The following is a 16066-nucleotide window of genomic DNA, read 5'->3' as shown; positions in this document are numbered from 1 at the left end:
ATATATATATATATATATATATATATATATATATATATATATATATACGTATACATATATATGTATATACCTGAATGTGGGTCCAATTTATTTACAACCATATTAATTATTCAACATTTAAATAAAACAAGTAGTGTGATAAATAGTTCTACTTGTTTCTTTGAATTTCTTCAGTTTATAAACACAATTATTTTTCTGCTAACTTTTTGTTTAACATTGAAATTTACAAAGTTTTCTTAATTAGAGAATGAAATTTCCATACCAAGTATAATATATGGTTGTTTAAAAAAACGATAAAAAGAGATTAATCGTCCATTGAATAATATTGAATACAGTCCTACTCTATTCCACCGTTAACCAGTTATTATTTTTTTTTCTTTAAGTTGCCCGACTTAATAAATTATTGAAATTAACGTAATCTGGACACTAAAAATGATTATTAAATATGTTTATAATAATACACTATTTGTGAAATAAGAAATATATGGTCTTACTAGGTGTAATGTATGGTTTTTTTGTGTCTATGTTCACAATTTTGACAAGGATTGCTCCAATCATCACTATTACAGGAGATTTCTGTTATGCGACAATAGTAGATATTTTGAGAGATATTTTTCTTTAATTTCTTTAGTTTTCAAAATAATTGGGAAAACGGAGAAATAAGAAAAAACCTCTAAAAAAAATCGAGTTTCGTACTCGACATTACACTTCCGATTAATATCATGTCACACACTTTCCATTATACTATGCCACAATTGATAACATGTATACTAACATATAAACGTTTCAACATTTACGAAATATTTTAACGAAATTTGATCTGATTATGGACGCTTATAGTTTTGGATTAATGTTCGAATCTACTTTTATAAGATTTCTCTTATATAAACCTATCTGCTTAACCTTTGTCACTTAAAACTGTTGTATCGATAGCAATAGTACATACATTGATCTGAAGTTCAAAAGACTGATATACCAAAATATCGTATTCGCTTGTTTTTGTGTCACACGTTCCAGAGGTTAACTCGTTTTTTTCTTTTTTTTTTTTAAATCAATACATTTCAGCGATACAAAACAACAAGTAGGTACCTACTCAAAAGTATTGTCATTATTAAACACAGTTTTCATTTTATCTACTTCTATTAAAAACATATGTATCGAAATGTGTACATGAAAATGTTTATCGAGCTATTGTTTTCGCACCACCAGTACCTACTAATTTTATCACACGAGCACGCTCGCATTCCACACAGTTAATACGGGTAACAGACGTATAGCGAGGGCACTTACCTCGACCGATTTCGTATACCAAACGTCTTCGGAGACGCAAACAAATTTTGCGGAACGTCCAACGTTTCTCGCCATGACCGTGATCGTTTTCGAGGCACCCACCAGACAGGCGTTGCACTCGAACACGCACGCGGACGGCGGACTTTGATCGGACGGGTCGTCAAGAGGGGACGAATCCATTTTGTAGCTTAACGTGGTATCTGGAAACATGCACGTTATTCGGTTTTGAGCAACGGCGAGGAGTTTAGCATAACATTACCAGTATTAGGAATTATTATACTATCGGTTCCTAATGGCTAATTTCATAACTACATCTTGCATTAAGTTAATATGGATAAGCAGCAGTTAGTCGAACAAATATAATCCAAAAAATAGATAATATAACAGACATAACAGTATATTTTTATTATATTATATATGCTAATATATTTTTATATATTTGTATTTTATCTAGATATTTTTTTTTATCTTTTATTGTTAATTATTTTATTTTTTGTTCAACACCAAAACCGAAAGACAATTTTTCTCAAAATTGTACATATGTCTAAGAGTTTCTGAAACAGTTACTAGGATATCGTTTCAATCGGTCTCGAGTCGAAATGCAAGAGATTCAAACGACTATAACTATGATATTATCATGGACATAACTATTATTCAACTCCAGGTGACACTGATTATGTGACAGCAGAAAATATACTCACACTTCAAAACATTTTAAGTTCTGTTCAATGCATCGATATTAATATAATTATCATATATTTAACAATTCACCACCAACAACACTTCATTATAGCTGATAAAATATAAAGGTTTGCTGTAGGTTGTTATTGTTCGCCGACGTGTTGTGATTTATCGTCTCGAACAGGATGAAATGAGCGTGCATTCAAATGCCTACGCGGGGATCTATTAATAACTATTAAGAAACTGTCCAAAACTATATTGTAATCCGAGGCCCTCGCAGATCCATGTTATCGAATACCTGCTTGCAAACAACAAAACTGTTTACGGCCAGTGAGTACTTTAGATTATATATTACTACGGTTCGATGGCCTCATATTAATATGCTAATAGATGTATTGACGCTCATTTATAATACGGAACGAGTTTAGATGGTTTTCCCGGTATTGGGGTATGTACTTTCTTCAAAAGAGCGTATAGTGGTAACGGAGTTCGCTTGGCGCTGTACCACAAGGGATCCTTGAGGATGCGTAACACAGAGAAAACGGTATTTCCACCCATTACGATTATATGTAATAAGTTTTGTTTATTTATCCTAACAAGTTTTTTTGGTTATATTTGTAAGACGTATACCTTACATCATGTTCGTCGAAGATTAGCCTTGGGAAACAAAATGTACTGTCTGTTTCAATTCAATACTATTGTTTAGAATTATCATTGAAGTGGACTACATACGAAAACTCTTTTTAAAATTATACTAAACAAAATTTTGTTTACCGTATTTTTAGACCACTTAAAATATTTAAAACTATTAAAAACAATAATACTAATATACTTAATAATTGAGACACAAATGTGTCATCCAGAAAAAGGAGAAAAGTACAATAAAATAAATTATTATAATGAAATATTACACAAATAAATATTTTAAAACGATTATACATAAAACCCTTAAGCAAATCGATATATTTTGATTATTCGATAATGGTAATACTTGTGGTGATGTTGAAGTTGGTTAATGGTATACAAAAATGTAACAGAAGTAATGCAAAAAATGTATTGATGTTAGACAGTGAACATAATAACCAAAAGGTAATTAATGCAACAATATGGTAAAAACGAAAGAAAAGACACAAAGAGAATACCATTGGTTTACGCGAGTCCGGTGAGCAAACAACAAAAACCAGCTACGGTCCATTCTAGCAACTAATAAACAAAAGTATACAATGTATACTTCTAAAAATGCATATTAATATATCATATTAATATGCATTTTCAAATGCAACGGAAATCACGTGAAGTTTTATATTAAACAGTTATTTTATAGTGTTATACACTGTCGTGAACCCGAAATTAGGAAATCAATTTGATCATTGATTTTCTAATATCTCTGCGAACTTATTTGTTTATTGTGATTCATATGAAATTTCTAACCATCTTGATAAGTCAGTCAGAACTAGATGACACATACAAACAAAGAGTTATTAAAAATTCACAATCTGTTTCGGAACCCCTAGAATACAGTTCTATGTACATTTCGGCGCAACTTTCAAGAATTTATATGCGATCAAAACTCATCTAGTACATACATTACGAGAATGTTGTTTAATATTTTAATCAAAACTAAACGAGAGACTAAAAATATAATACTGTTATCGGACAGACTTCTAGCGTTTTCGGTCTTCAAAATGTTTCCTATTATCGTATCGTATATATAATAACGCTGTTTTATTGCTCCGTGGACGTGTATAATATAATTATCTTAAAATCTACAAGGCATATTGAAATATTACATTACAACATCGTTTTGAGCAAGGGGTGTGGTGTCTTAGTGTGAGCAAATGGTATAGGTGAGGAGGTATCATCTCATTTTTAAAGAGTATCAATAAAAAAGAGAAAAATCTATCTAGGTCGTAAATAATAAATCAAAAAACAATTTTCAATCATAAATTTAAACCTTAAACTTTACAAACTAAGACAACTAATCCGATCAAAAATAGCAATAAATAACAAAATGTTAATTTATAAGAAATTGATACGCCCTGTGATAACGTAAGGTATTCAATTTTAGGGTACTACAAAAAACTCTAATCTAAAAACCTTGCAACCATTCCAATCAATAAACATAGAACTTCTCAATAATGCCTTATGATAGTGTCAGTAAAATATCCTTGCATCATGATCTCATGAGAATGCAACGTTCGAAAGATATCAACAATGCCATCTTATAATCACAATAAATTCCTCAAAAATGTCTTAAATCATTATAATTCTATCAACGCCAATCTAGCATTAACCATATTTTACCTGACAATCCTCTCCATAGACTTAAACTAAAATGACCATGTGATTGTATCCCTAGTACAAAATAAATTGAGTTCATATTATAAATATTGTTAATTGACCCCCTTTTTCTCATGCGATTAGTCGAGATTAAAAAAAAAAAAAATCCAAAAAATTTCTTATCGTACATACGAGTATATGCATACAGATTGTACATTTTTCTACGGTTTAATTAATAATAAAAATTCAAGAAAATCATAAATTTTACATTACGTACTTAAACAAAATTATCTACATAAAATATTAACGGCGTTATGATTATATCATCCACTTACATTGTAACACTGGTACTGAATTTTCCGCGCACACGAGAACGTTCGTTCTGTCATTTCCTTTGGACGACTTAATGATCATCAATTCGTAAATGTCCTCCAACGACGTGCATTTAAACGTCACGGTAATTTTGGCCTTCATGCCGGATGCTAGTTGACGTCTGGGCGCATACTCGTAAACGAACGCTCCGTTCGAACCACCACCGTACGTCGACAACTCGAATCGTGTCATCCGTTCCCCCATGTTTATGACCGTAATGGTTTTCTAATACACAGAAATAATTTTATTCATTTCACACACAAAGTTTGTTGCCTATTTTAGTCTTATTAACCGTTAACATTGTTTTTGTATAACTACACGAGTTACGGTTTCGATTGTCCGTTCTAAACACAACGTTTGGTTACTAACCCTTCGGTATAGTTACCTTGCAGTATTTTATTACCGTGAATATATTAAATAAATATTTAAAATATTTTTTTCGAGGTCAAAACATAATGCACACCTCCGTTACCTCCGTAACCTCATAAGTGATAAAGTTTAAATGTGAGGTTTTAATTGTCATAATTATAAATACATTATCAAAAGGTAAACATAGTCAGTAAAAATGGATTTTGGTAATATTTTACTGTTTCAGTGACCATTTTCGTTTTGGGTCTTTAAAAAAATTAATTCACAAATAAACCTTAATTTTTTAACAATCCAAACAATTTATTTGGGTTTATTTTTATTACATGGGTATTTATTTTTTTAAAGACTAGATTAATGTATTGGTATTACATTACAAATTAAACAATAAACTAGATAAGTTACTAATAATGGTTGGTAATTTTCAATGAGTATAGGATAAATGCTGATATTATGCTTAAAATATTTTAATAAATCGTCAAAACTATTGAAATAATAAAAATATATATATATATATATACATTAAAAGTAAGACATATTCTGCCAAAAATAATTCGATCTACTTAATTGTTAATTTTAAAAATAAATATGTATATAATATAATAAGTTTATGTGTTATTATATTACCCTAAGTGACTAAAATTGTTAATACGTTTATTATTTAATGAGGTGACTAACGAAGGGTTAAACATGCGTGTACTTTATAACCCTTAATTTTCGCAAAATGATAGAAAATAATATTATTGTTATGTAACCTAATATTACTGTCATGTTAGAGATATGACAATGACGGATTACGAACTCTGTGGATGAAGTATTTTTTTTAAACATAACCAAAATAAATCAAATATTATTCATCAATTTCGTTAAGTGAAATGATAATATAAATAACTCGGACAGTTAAGTGTAATTTTACTGTATTCGATTTGAATGCAATGATTGCATTCGATAAAAAACTATTCTGAGCAGATAAGGGAATCTTTTTTATTTAATTTTATTCGTTTCTATAGTGATATACAAAGCGTTTTAAGAACAGCTTATGAACGATTTATATAAAAAGGTAATTTATATAATTATAATTTATAATTAGGAAATATCATAAAAATGAAAAAAAATATTAAATAAAAGAATAAACTCAAAAGTCACAAAAATGTTTTGAAAATTTTACCATGTCTATGTAAGGATTATATAAGTAAATAACCTAAAGTTCATGGTTTTACAAATGTTTTAACCGAATTATAACAAAAAACTTCCAAAATTTAAATGTCTATTAATAGCTCAAAAATGGCTAAAATTTACCAAATTTTCAACCATGAGAAACAAAATTCAAAATACAACAAAAAAGATCTCCAGTCATTTTTAATTTGAAGTAATATTTGTGGTAGAAAACGTCATCCGTAATTATTTAATATTATAAAATCGTGAAATTGTACGCTTTTTCTTCTATAACCGCTTTTATTTCGAGTACCGTTTCGAAAATCGAAAAATGACCTCTCTAAAATACCAGCTCAAGAACATTAACTTTTAGAAAAAATGCTACACTTGATACTTTTGAGCAAGTTTAGAGGGAGAGAAAGTGTTTACAGAATAAAAAAGAAAAAGAAAATGAAAAAGAAATAAACATCATTGTAAAAGCATTACATTCTTCGCTTTACTCAGAATCTAAAAAATAAATATATTAAAGTGGTGTACTATACAAATGTTAATCTTTTTTTTTAAAGTCTCGTATATTTTATCATTTCGATGAAAGTATAGGCACCTAAGTAGCGTCATTGAAATTAAATAATAACAGAAAGACAATTTTCTTCTATTTTATACTATTTACTCGTAAGAATACATTTTTATAATAGTTAAAGAGCCAATATAAAATTTATATATAATATCATATTTTTGATGAAAAAATTAATGATTACCTTATAAATGCCACCAGGAAAAAAACGTTTAAAGCGAACAATATTGGTATTAACAAACAAGCTTATCTCTTTGGGGTTTTCTACCACCGGATGTGTCTGTACGATTTTGGACTTGTGACATTGTACGTCTAACCTAGATCAAATAACGTTTATTCTCTGCATCGCGGTACCAGGTTTACCTTTCTATGACAAACCTAGGTCGTACTCTGTTCAAATGCAACCTGAGTTGTCTCAGCTTTGTGTGAATACCGTATACGACAGTTGCTTGTTTCTTGACGTTTTCATCTAATTTTAACGGAATCCGCTGAGAACCCAGTGACGAGAAACACATTAAAATTAAATTTACTCACTTTCTTTTTTCTCGTTCGTGTTTTTAACGAAAGTTCGTGGACATAGGAGGAAGTAGTTTTCAACGTTCCACGACTTCAGTCCATAACTACCACCTTTGTCGTCCATCCTTAAAAGGAGTTCTTGTACTTCCATCACGTCTTTTTCCGCACGCCGGATGTCTTCAATTAAAGATAAATGCTCTTTGAGCTCCTGCGACGAATAATACATTATATAACATAAAATCAGCTCACGATTGATTAAAACTGAATTCTCTATCCTTTGATTTTAATATTAGATAGTATTTTTAAAAACACCATAATTATCGTTTGCATATCTTGTGTTTAAAATTCCATCTAGTAATTGTAAAGCACATTTTCACTAAAAATCTGTTTTCAATTGCAATAAAAATATTACACAAAATCAAATACTGAAGTCCGACATGAAAGAAAAAATATAAACAAAAATAAAAATGTTTAAATCAAAAGTCCTTTGCGTTATCTTTAGGTCAAATAAAAAACTTAATGACGACTTTCTGTACTTCCTCTTAGTGAACAAAACAGACCAGCTTTATAACAAAATATTTCAAAATCTATTACAATATCATCCAAATTTGCTGATGATCATCCATGTATCCGAAAATTTGCCTGAAAATCCTCACCACCAATTTAAATTTACCAGTACATTGATGCAGAACATCTTTTTTGGACCGTTATCAAGCGCAGTTTTACGCACGTATAGTCCACGCAATATAATGTAGTATTCAAATTAGTAGATGTACCAGTTGCAAAATATTTTTTTCACTCTACGTCATATTCTCTATATGTGTATGGTATATATATATATTTTAATCTTGATATTATATCTCAAATATGTGACATTTTACATCGTTTGCTTATTCCAATGCTTACCTGTGAGTCGAATAATTTTCTTTTGTTGCCGGGAAGTTCGCGATATAAGTAATCTCTAAATGCATCGATAACAATGTGACTCACGTCATGCACTATTATAGGTTCGACCGTTAGTGGAACTCCATGCTCCAATTTCGACTTTTTACCTTTTAAGATTTTAAGAGTATTTATTCTCATCATAAGGTATATTATAAAACCATCATTAAAGAGATTTAATATTTGTTTTTCTTTCAAAAATATACTGTTGTGAATTACTATTATATAAAATAATATAAATTTACGACATGGAACGAAAAAATTCTAATTTTTAATATTCTATATACATCATCATATTATTTAATTGTCAATGATATGATAAGAAAAAATCACTGTCCTTGCATGATGTACAAATTTACCTCTGATATTATACAACGAGCGCATTTTAATTTTAGCTGTAAATTTTTCTTTTGCAATAAAATGTCAATCACATAACGTAGCAATACAACTTAATTGGTAAAATAATTCTTATTAAAATTAAAAATTAATAAAATAAAAATGATAATTGTCTATGATTCATTATTTTGACGACCGTTACAATTTATGAAAGTTTTTGTCGTTACACAGTTTAATCTCCAAATGTCAAATATTTCATGTGCCGACGGCCGATTTGCATATCGGATATTAAAATAATTGATCTTATTATTGTGCCATTTTCCTGGCATTTCATTTTGTTTATTACAAATATAGAGATTATCGAATAAATATTACCGTTGGTTTATTTCTGAAACGTACCTGAAATTTTTTCCCGTATACATATTTTTTCCGTATAATCTTCTTTAGAACTATCCACGGCTTCGATTATATTTTCAACCATATCTTTTTAATGACGAAAAACATATATTTTATAATCATTTGATCAACCTTTGTCGGTTCTAGTGTAAAACTTTTACATATTGTTTATTATACAGCAGGTACCTGATAATTTTTGTGTGTGTAGCTTCAAAGCATTTATGTAAGCATTCATCTCTCCCAATCTATTTTCATTGGTGTTCACCGTGTTTTTGTTGGCATCTATAAAACAATTATAACAATTAACAATTGAAATTCGTCAAACGTAATTTATTACTGTCTAATTTATCGTTAGATATTGTGTTTGAAACGAAATCCTGATCTGCATCTTGATTTCTTGAGTTGTTGGATCTGGTTCTGGTTTTTTGTATTTTCTACAATAAAAATAGCATTGATATGAGTTTAAAACGTAATATCAATGATTAACCACTATAATGTTTACCTTCATAATTATATAGATTGATTAATGATCAAAAATCTGTAAAATCCGGAAAAAAAAATACAGTTGTAAAATTAAACCAATGAAAAATAAACACAAAAACTTAACAACCAAAAAATCATATGTATTATATATCTATTGTAGAAAAATAAAAGTGTGACCCGGCCTAGTTATTATTCTTCACAATACTACTATTTTTATCATTCTTTAATGAGTTTGTTTTATCAGAGCTACTGTTACTATTTTTATCATTATAATTGCCGAGATACAATTCCGGTGATTCGGTGTGACTCGATCGGATTATGCGGTTAGTGAACGTAGTACATCACGTTTAGTGTGATAGTTCCTAGTTTAAAATTTACAATTATTATGTATGTGTGCACAATAAACGATTATCGATACGTGTTCGATTGTAATTTTGTTTGTAATTTAAACGCTACATGTATAATATATAATTGGCAGGATAATTACACGTGTAATCGACAACGTTTGTTATCAAAATATTAGCGTTGATGTTACGGTACACCTATCATTATACATTGTTATTTACACTACAGTTGTACTGCAATCTGTCAAGAACGTCAGACCGCATCCCTTTTCCTCGCACCAGGACAAACGTCGACAACGCTTACGCAAATAATAATTCACACGCACAGTATTGTGTAACGTAGTGTTGTGTTCATTGACGGCGGTGACAATTTATGAAATTTTCAGCTATCGAGTTTCCCCATACTGTTCTAAACCAAAAATTGCGTATTCGTCACATGGATAACACTATGCCCATGAGACCAATACGCTCTTCTACATAAATATGTAGGTATAGTACCAGACCCGTACTGGCTGCTCTTATGGGGCGGCTACGAAAATATTTAAGGGCAGCTTAATTTTTGTTATATAATCTTTCAGGTTAACTATGGCCCAATAGATTACAGATTAAAGAATCATAATTTAGGTGTTACGCTTGTCTTCACAAAAATACAAACGTTTTTCAATTACGTATTACTGAAGACCATCGGATTATTACTTGTTAATGAGAAACAATGGATATCTCTCCAAAATTTTAATGTAGCGGTCACTTTTATGGGCGCATCGAGCATCGTAATTTTCATCGGCGCGTCGTGCATCTGCCCGGTCGCTCAATGGGCCAGTACGGGCCTGTATAGGACTGTGTACGGTAGCGTATACCGTTTGTGGGCTATATCATTATGGTCATCTACGAATCACGTGCTTTGTTACCGTAATCGTATTATATATTTTCATGATTACCAAACACATCACGTTTTCGTTGCGGTCTTCCTTAGAGATTCCCATCTCCCACGGATTACAGCCTTAATGCGTTGCCTAATCATTTTTGAAATCTTTTTCGATAACACCACGCCCATGGTTACTTGTAATTTATTATTATTTCTACCGTACAACAAGATTAATCGTTGGTGGTTTCGGTCGTAAGCATGTATAATATTGGCGAGAGTGAAAAAGGCGATGACACTTCGATAGATTAAATATACCTTTTTACTATCTAATTATTTCTTTCCAGTGCATCAACTGGATTACAATGCGAGTGAGCATACATAGATAGAAAATAAAGACGCAAATTATTTTATTCTGAGACCGTCCATTTTTTATTTTTTATTTTATTTTACAAAAATACCTTCCAGAACATGATAAGTGTGATTTCAAATTGTCTCATCATTTAGAATTATCCAACTGATCAAAATTAGAAAATCGAATACTTTAGTACTTCTAAATTATAGTGACTATTGGAAACTCATTTTTTTAAAGATGCAATTCCTTAGAGTGCGTTTATAGACGCGCGACCGATGCGGCTGACGTAGCGTGACTCCAATTTTAACTGTTTTTCCTATTTTTAAATGAAACCTATTCCCAACACCGCCACGCGGTGGTTGCGTTTCTAATCGCGCAACTGATGACCGCTTGGTAAGCGGTCAAAAGGCACTAGACGCGCGACCGATTATCTTTGACTTGTTAATTTTATACCGTTTATTTGATTTACCTATATAATTTTAAAATGTCTTTTGATAACAATGTATATTATATACCTGCCACGCGTCTCTTGTGACTGCGTTTTGTAATTGTACGGAATACCTACTCAGTCGCGTCGCAAAAATTCAAATCGCACCGCGTCAGTCGCGTCTACAGACGCGTCCAAAGAAATCGCACTTTAATGCTTCTACTTCGATAAAAATGAAGAAAAAAAATGTTCGATTTCAAAACAATTGTTTTATTAGCCGAATAAACAATAGTGAATTCTGGATTTAAAAAATGTAATTAAATGCGTACGATTTTATAAAATTTAACGGAAAGTATATTGATAACGTATTGTAACAAAAAAATAAAATAAATAAAATGTGAAAGTTTGCATACAACCTGATTATTCTTGAATCACATGGGTGGAGGAGGGTGATGTTTGTTTTCTAGAACACAGGTTCCCAAAGTGGTCTATATCGACCCTCTAGGGTCGATTCTAATCTATAACGGGTCTACGTCAACGAAAAAAGAAAATTGGGGGTGCATCATGTGTAAATAGGGGTCCACGAGAGTTATAAGTCAAAAATGTGTGCGAGAAGAACTTATAAGAAGAACTGATCGTAATAAATATTAATGATGAACTTAAGGTACATTTATATATGGGTATCAGCAGTTCTGCCTTCAGAGGGACATACCTGTTACTTATTCTTCTTTATGGAATATCGAAAGAAATTTTTTGATTGATTTTCCGTCATCATACTGCATGGAAAGGGGTTCAATACAGCTGTCAATCTTCTTACAAAAAAATGTAATAGATTGGAAATCACTGATAGAAGAGATTTAAGGTTAAACCTGACTAATTTTAAGACAATTATTGAAAATTTACTATCAAAGAATCAGGATCATTCTTCCTATGAAAGATGTATTTTTTTAACACCAAACTTGATTTTTTTTTCTATTATTTTTATTTATTTAATTTGCATTTCTTATCGTTTTAATTACTAAAAAAAATTATTTAAATATTTTCATTAAATGTATAATTAAAAATAATACGTTTTTTATTTTCAAAAAAATGCACTCCATAGTAAAGCCTATTCAGGTGAGCAGTTCCGTATAAGTTATGAAAAACACCTAGATGAATTTGTAAAAATTTAATTTTAGGGGTCTACGAAAATGGAAAAAATTGGCACGTGATCTATGGTGAAAAAAAGTTTGGGAACCTTTGCTCAAGATCCTAGGCGGCTACGGCCGGTGAAGATTACGGATTTATTCATATCGTTCGAGGAAAACGTTCATCCTTAAGCGACGGGGTTTTAACTGACGGGCAAACAGAGAGCATGACCTACGATAGGGATGGTGTAAATTTCTTGGAATTCGCGTCCGATCCAAAAAAGAGACAGCTGCCTGATCAGACCGCAACCATACGATATAATAAACCGCAGTTGGTCAAAGCGGTGAAGATGTGATATATATAAGTGTAGTGCAATGTGCATAAATCGCGGGGTACGACTACGGGCTAACGGTTTTTAACCGTATTTGTTCAAAAATAATACGTATACCCAAATACACACGCTGCCACTACCGCCGCCGCAAGTTCGTATTGATTTGAATTTATTATTACTATTACGATATTATTTTTACGTGTGGTAACGGCGGCGGCAAAATTTTCTTGGTCGCGACGTTAACACGATTTTTACATTCGCCTCTCATTACACACGCTGCACCAGCAAACACGCGCATAAACATACATATGATTTGCGATCCGCTTTTCGGATACGCAATTGTGTTTTACCATCACCTCGTGAGATACAACATGTTTGCGTACGTTTGTAGATGGGTATCTAAAAAGGTGGGTAAGAAAAATAAATAAACATGATTGCGTATGAAATTGTATGCAATATTATCAAATTTACTAATTTCACCTTATTATATCTAATAATACTAAAGTATATAAAACTAAATAATAATGTAAATATAGAATACACATATTAATTTCGTTATATAATATTTCATAAAAAAAGTTTATAATAAAATAATAAATAAAATAAGGATAACTAAATAAAAGAAAATTAATTAATAAATAAATAAAATCGACAATTTTTATTTGAATGAAATTATTGTTAATAAATTATTTGAAAATGCTTAAATTTGGATTTCTTAACATCTATAACTTACTACTTTTACTGAAATTCGGAAAATACCGTATAATATATCGGAAATAACGAAATTTCATTATATCTGATATATTTGATATCATTAACAATAAACATAGGTAATAAAAGCAATAAAACACAAAGTATTTATTATATTTTTTAAGTTCTCTCGTATAGGCATTTGGTATACACCAATATCGGTATGAAAATTGGCATTAACGTTTAAAACTTCATACGAAATCGTGTAGTTAAAAATCAGGTAAAACCATACGGAATCGTGTGGCTTAAAAAAGGTATCGTCGATAACGAACGGACGCAATCGTGTTTTACCCGTCTTGTAGGCTTTGCCAACGCGTCCGGCCGCGGGGGCGGTTTCTCGATAAAAATACCAGTGTATTGACGATGGAAAATTTGGTGATTTTTCAAAACGCACTTTTTTCGATTCGTAGCCACATTTTTATATTTATTTCTACTACTTCCATTAATATTATGTGTTTGATTGATTATAAGAAAAATTATTTTTAACTGTGACTGCAACGTGCAAAATGTTTAAAAAAATCCAGATTCCAAGGCTTTATTTTTTATTTCTAAAAAGTCAATTTCGTTCACTGGATCCATCTCAGTCACTTGTGTATTCATATATAACTAATTATACTAATAATCTCGTATGTACATATACATATGTATACAAACGTACTATCATCCGCTAAGACCGTTACGATTAATCTTATTGAGTGAATTAATATTTTTTTTTCAATATTAATAATAAATTAACGTCAAAATTAGAAGAGCAAAATAATAGTGTCTTTATAATAATCATCCAAGATTTCGTGCGTAACATTGAGAGAGGAAAAAAAATTGGACAAATACACATTTGTCTACGCTACAGAATAACAATACGAGTACGATGGTAGCAACGTAAATGAAGTAGCAATTTAACAACTAATTTATAAGTGTCCTATATGGAGGTATTATGTTCAAAACTTTGGCGAGTATTTATAGAAAAAATTGTCTAATCGTGTTATACGCGCTACCGCGCATTATACACGACGGTTGAAAATATACCGTGCGCGTTTGAGTATGGTTACCGATGACCGAGTGCGATAAGTAGCTCGGTGTAAATTGATAATTATGAATACAAATTATTTATTAATCAAACATAAAGGATAACATAGAACTATACGTAGTTTTTACGGGACACACGGTGATAGTGAATTTGCATTTACTATGGTAACGATCCATGTATTCTACAACAGGGGTGGCCAACTTTTATGAACTCGTGAGTTTTTCTGGGCTGTTACATTTAACAAAAAAAAAAAAAAAAAGTTGTAACTGTATCTTATATACACGAATGTTACACTTCCCTCATTCCCTTATATTATTAACTCGTATGACGCGCGTCAACGGATGGAAACATTTGATTTGGTCGATTATTTTACCGTTTCTTTCGTATTAATAGTTAAATAGTTATATGCCGTGAAAAACAATGTGTGCGTAGGACAATCGCGCATGAACAAAGAAATTTATTTTCGTAAGTAGATTAATATCATCCAGTTATAATATTTATACAGTATAAAACTTCAAAGAAAGCGTTCGCAGTGCACTACACTGCTAATTTGATTTTTTTTTTTTTTTTATTTAAAGTGGCTTAATTTATAATATAGATATAAAATATTAAAACTACATAATAAATTTTAAAGCCGTTTGTTGTGTTCGAAGATAAAATCGATTTTATGCTGAAAAGAATTTCAGAAAAAAAAAACAGAAAAATGATTAGAAACCCTAATATTATGTCAAACTTAATGATTCTGATGTTGGAAAACAAAATATTCTTCGAATCATCTTTGCTTTTTTACGAGTACACAAAATAACGATATTATTGTTATTTGGTCGAGCCGAAAGTTTATTCTCTGTATTAATGTTGGTTGAAAACCACTTGATTCGAGTTGTTGTTCTTTAGTGTTTAGCGTGTTCACTCGTTTGTGTGACTAAACCCACAATTGTTGTGTACGTCAAAATCTCACTTGAACACAATTAACAAAATATTTGAACAATAGAGGTACTTTTGTGCATACACTTGAAAATCGGAGCTGATTGTTTTATGACGAGGATTTCGGTTAGTTTATAAATGTAAATAAACAAATACATAATTTCGTATACCCCGTATACTTGTTCATGACACTTACAGACATTTCAACCGTGTCCATGTGCTTTGAAGTAATCCAGTGGGTAATCAAAAAATCTTCCCGATAACTTCCTACCTATCAGATCTTTCTTTTTTTCAGAGCAATCAAACGGAACGTTCCCGTGGGACTACGGCTGTAGCGTTACGAGAGTGCCACGCTACGTGAAACGTTGTGCAAACAAAACAGTTTGTACGTGTGTTATGGACAAACGCTGTGTTTATCTGTACACAACACGATGTATTATTTTTCAGTACTATGAATGCAATTTTCTCCTCGTTAAAAGTGGCCTCGTTTCGTCAATTCATATTTAATATATATATATATGTATTTA

The 16066-nt window shown here is 30.8% G+C and overlaps 2 protein-coding genes across 2 annotated transcripts in view; one reads left to right on the top strand and one right to left on the bottom strand.

The window, feature by feature from the left end:
• The window catches only part of LOC112681810, a 56999-nt gene extending 48006 nt beyond the window's left edge, over positions 1–8993 (bottom strand). Inside the window, exons 1-7 of the mRNA XM_025552124.1 lie at positions 8912–8993; positions 8141–8286; positions 7253–7442; positions 7097–7187; positions 6903–7035; positions 4587–4848; positions 1291–1490 (exon numbers count right to left, since the gene is read on the bottom strand). Of these exons, the coding sequence (XP_025407909.1) occupies positions 1291–1490; positions 4587–4848; positions 6903–7035; positions 7097–7187; positions 7253–7442; positions 8141–8286; positions 8912–8993 (1104 nt within the window). The remainder of the gene's footprint in view (positions 1–1290; positions 1491–4586; positions 4849–6902; positions 7036–7096; positions 7188–7252; positions 7443–8140; positions 8287–8911) is intronic.
• Positions 1–16066, top strand: part of LOC112681793 — a 161759-nt gene that overhangs the window by 76522 nt on the left and 69171 nt on the right. The window lies entirely within an intron of this gene.

This window comes from Sipha flava, unplaced genomic scaffold (genome assembly GCF_003268045.1).
Source record: "Sipha flava isolate LNK unplaced genomic scaffold, YSA_version1 197_pilon_pilon, whole genome shotgun sequence".
In the NCBI taxonomy this organism is placed as follows: domain Eukaryota; kingdom Metazoa; phylum Arthropoda; class Insecta; order Hemiptera; family Aphididae; genus Sipha; species Sipha flava.
Note: the sequence above shows the minus strand (reverse complement) of the source record. Positions and strands in the feature narration are given on the sequence as shown.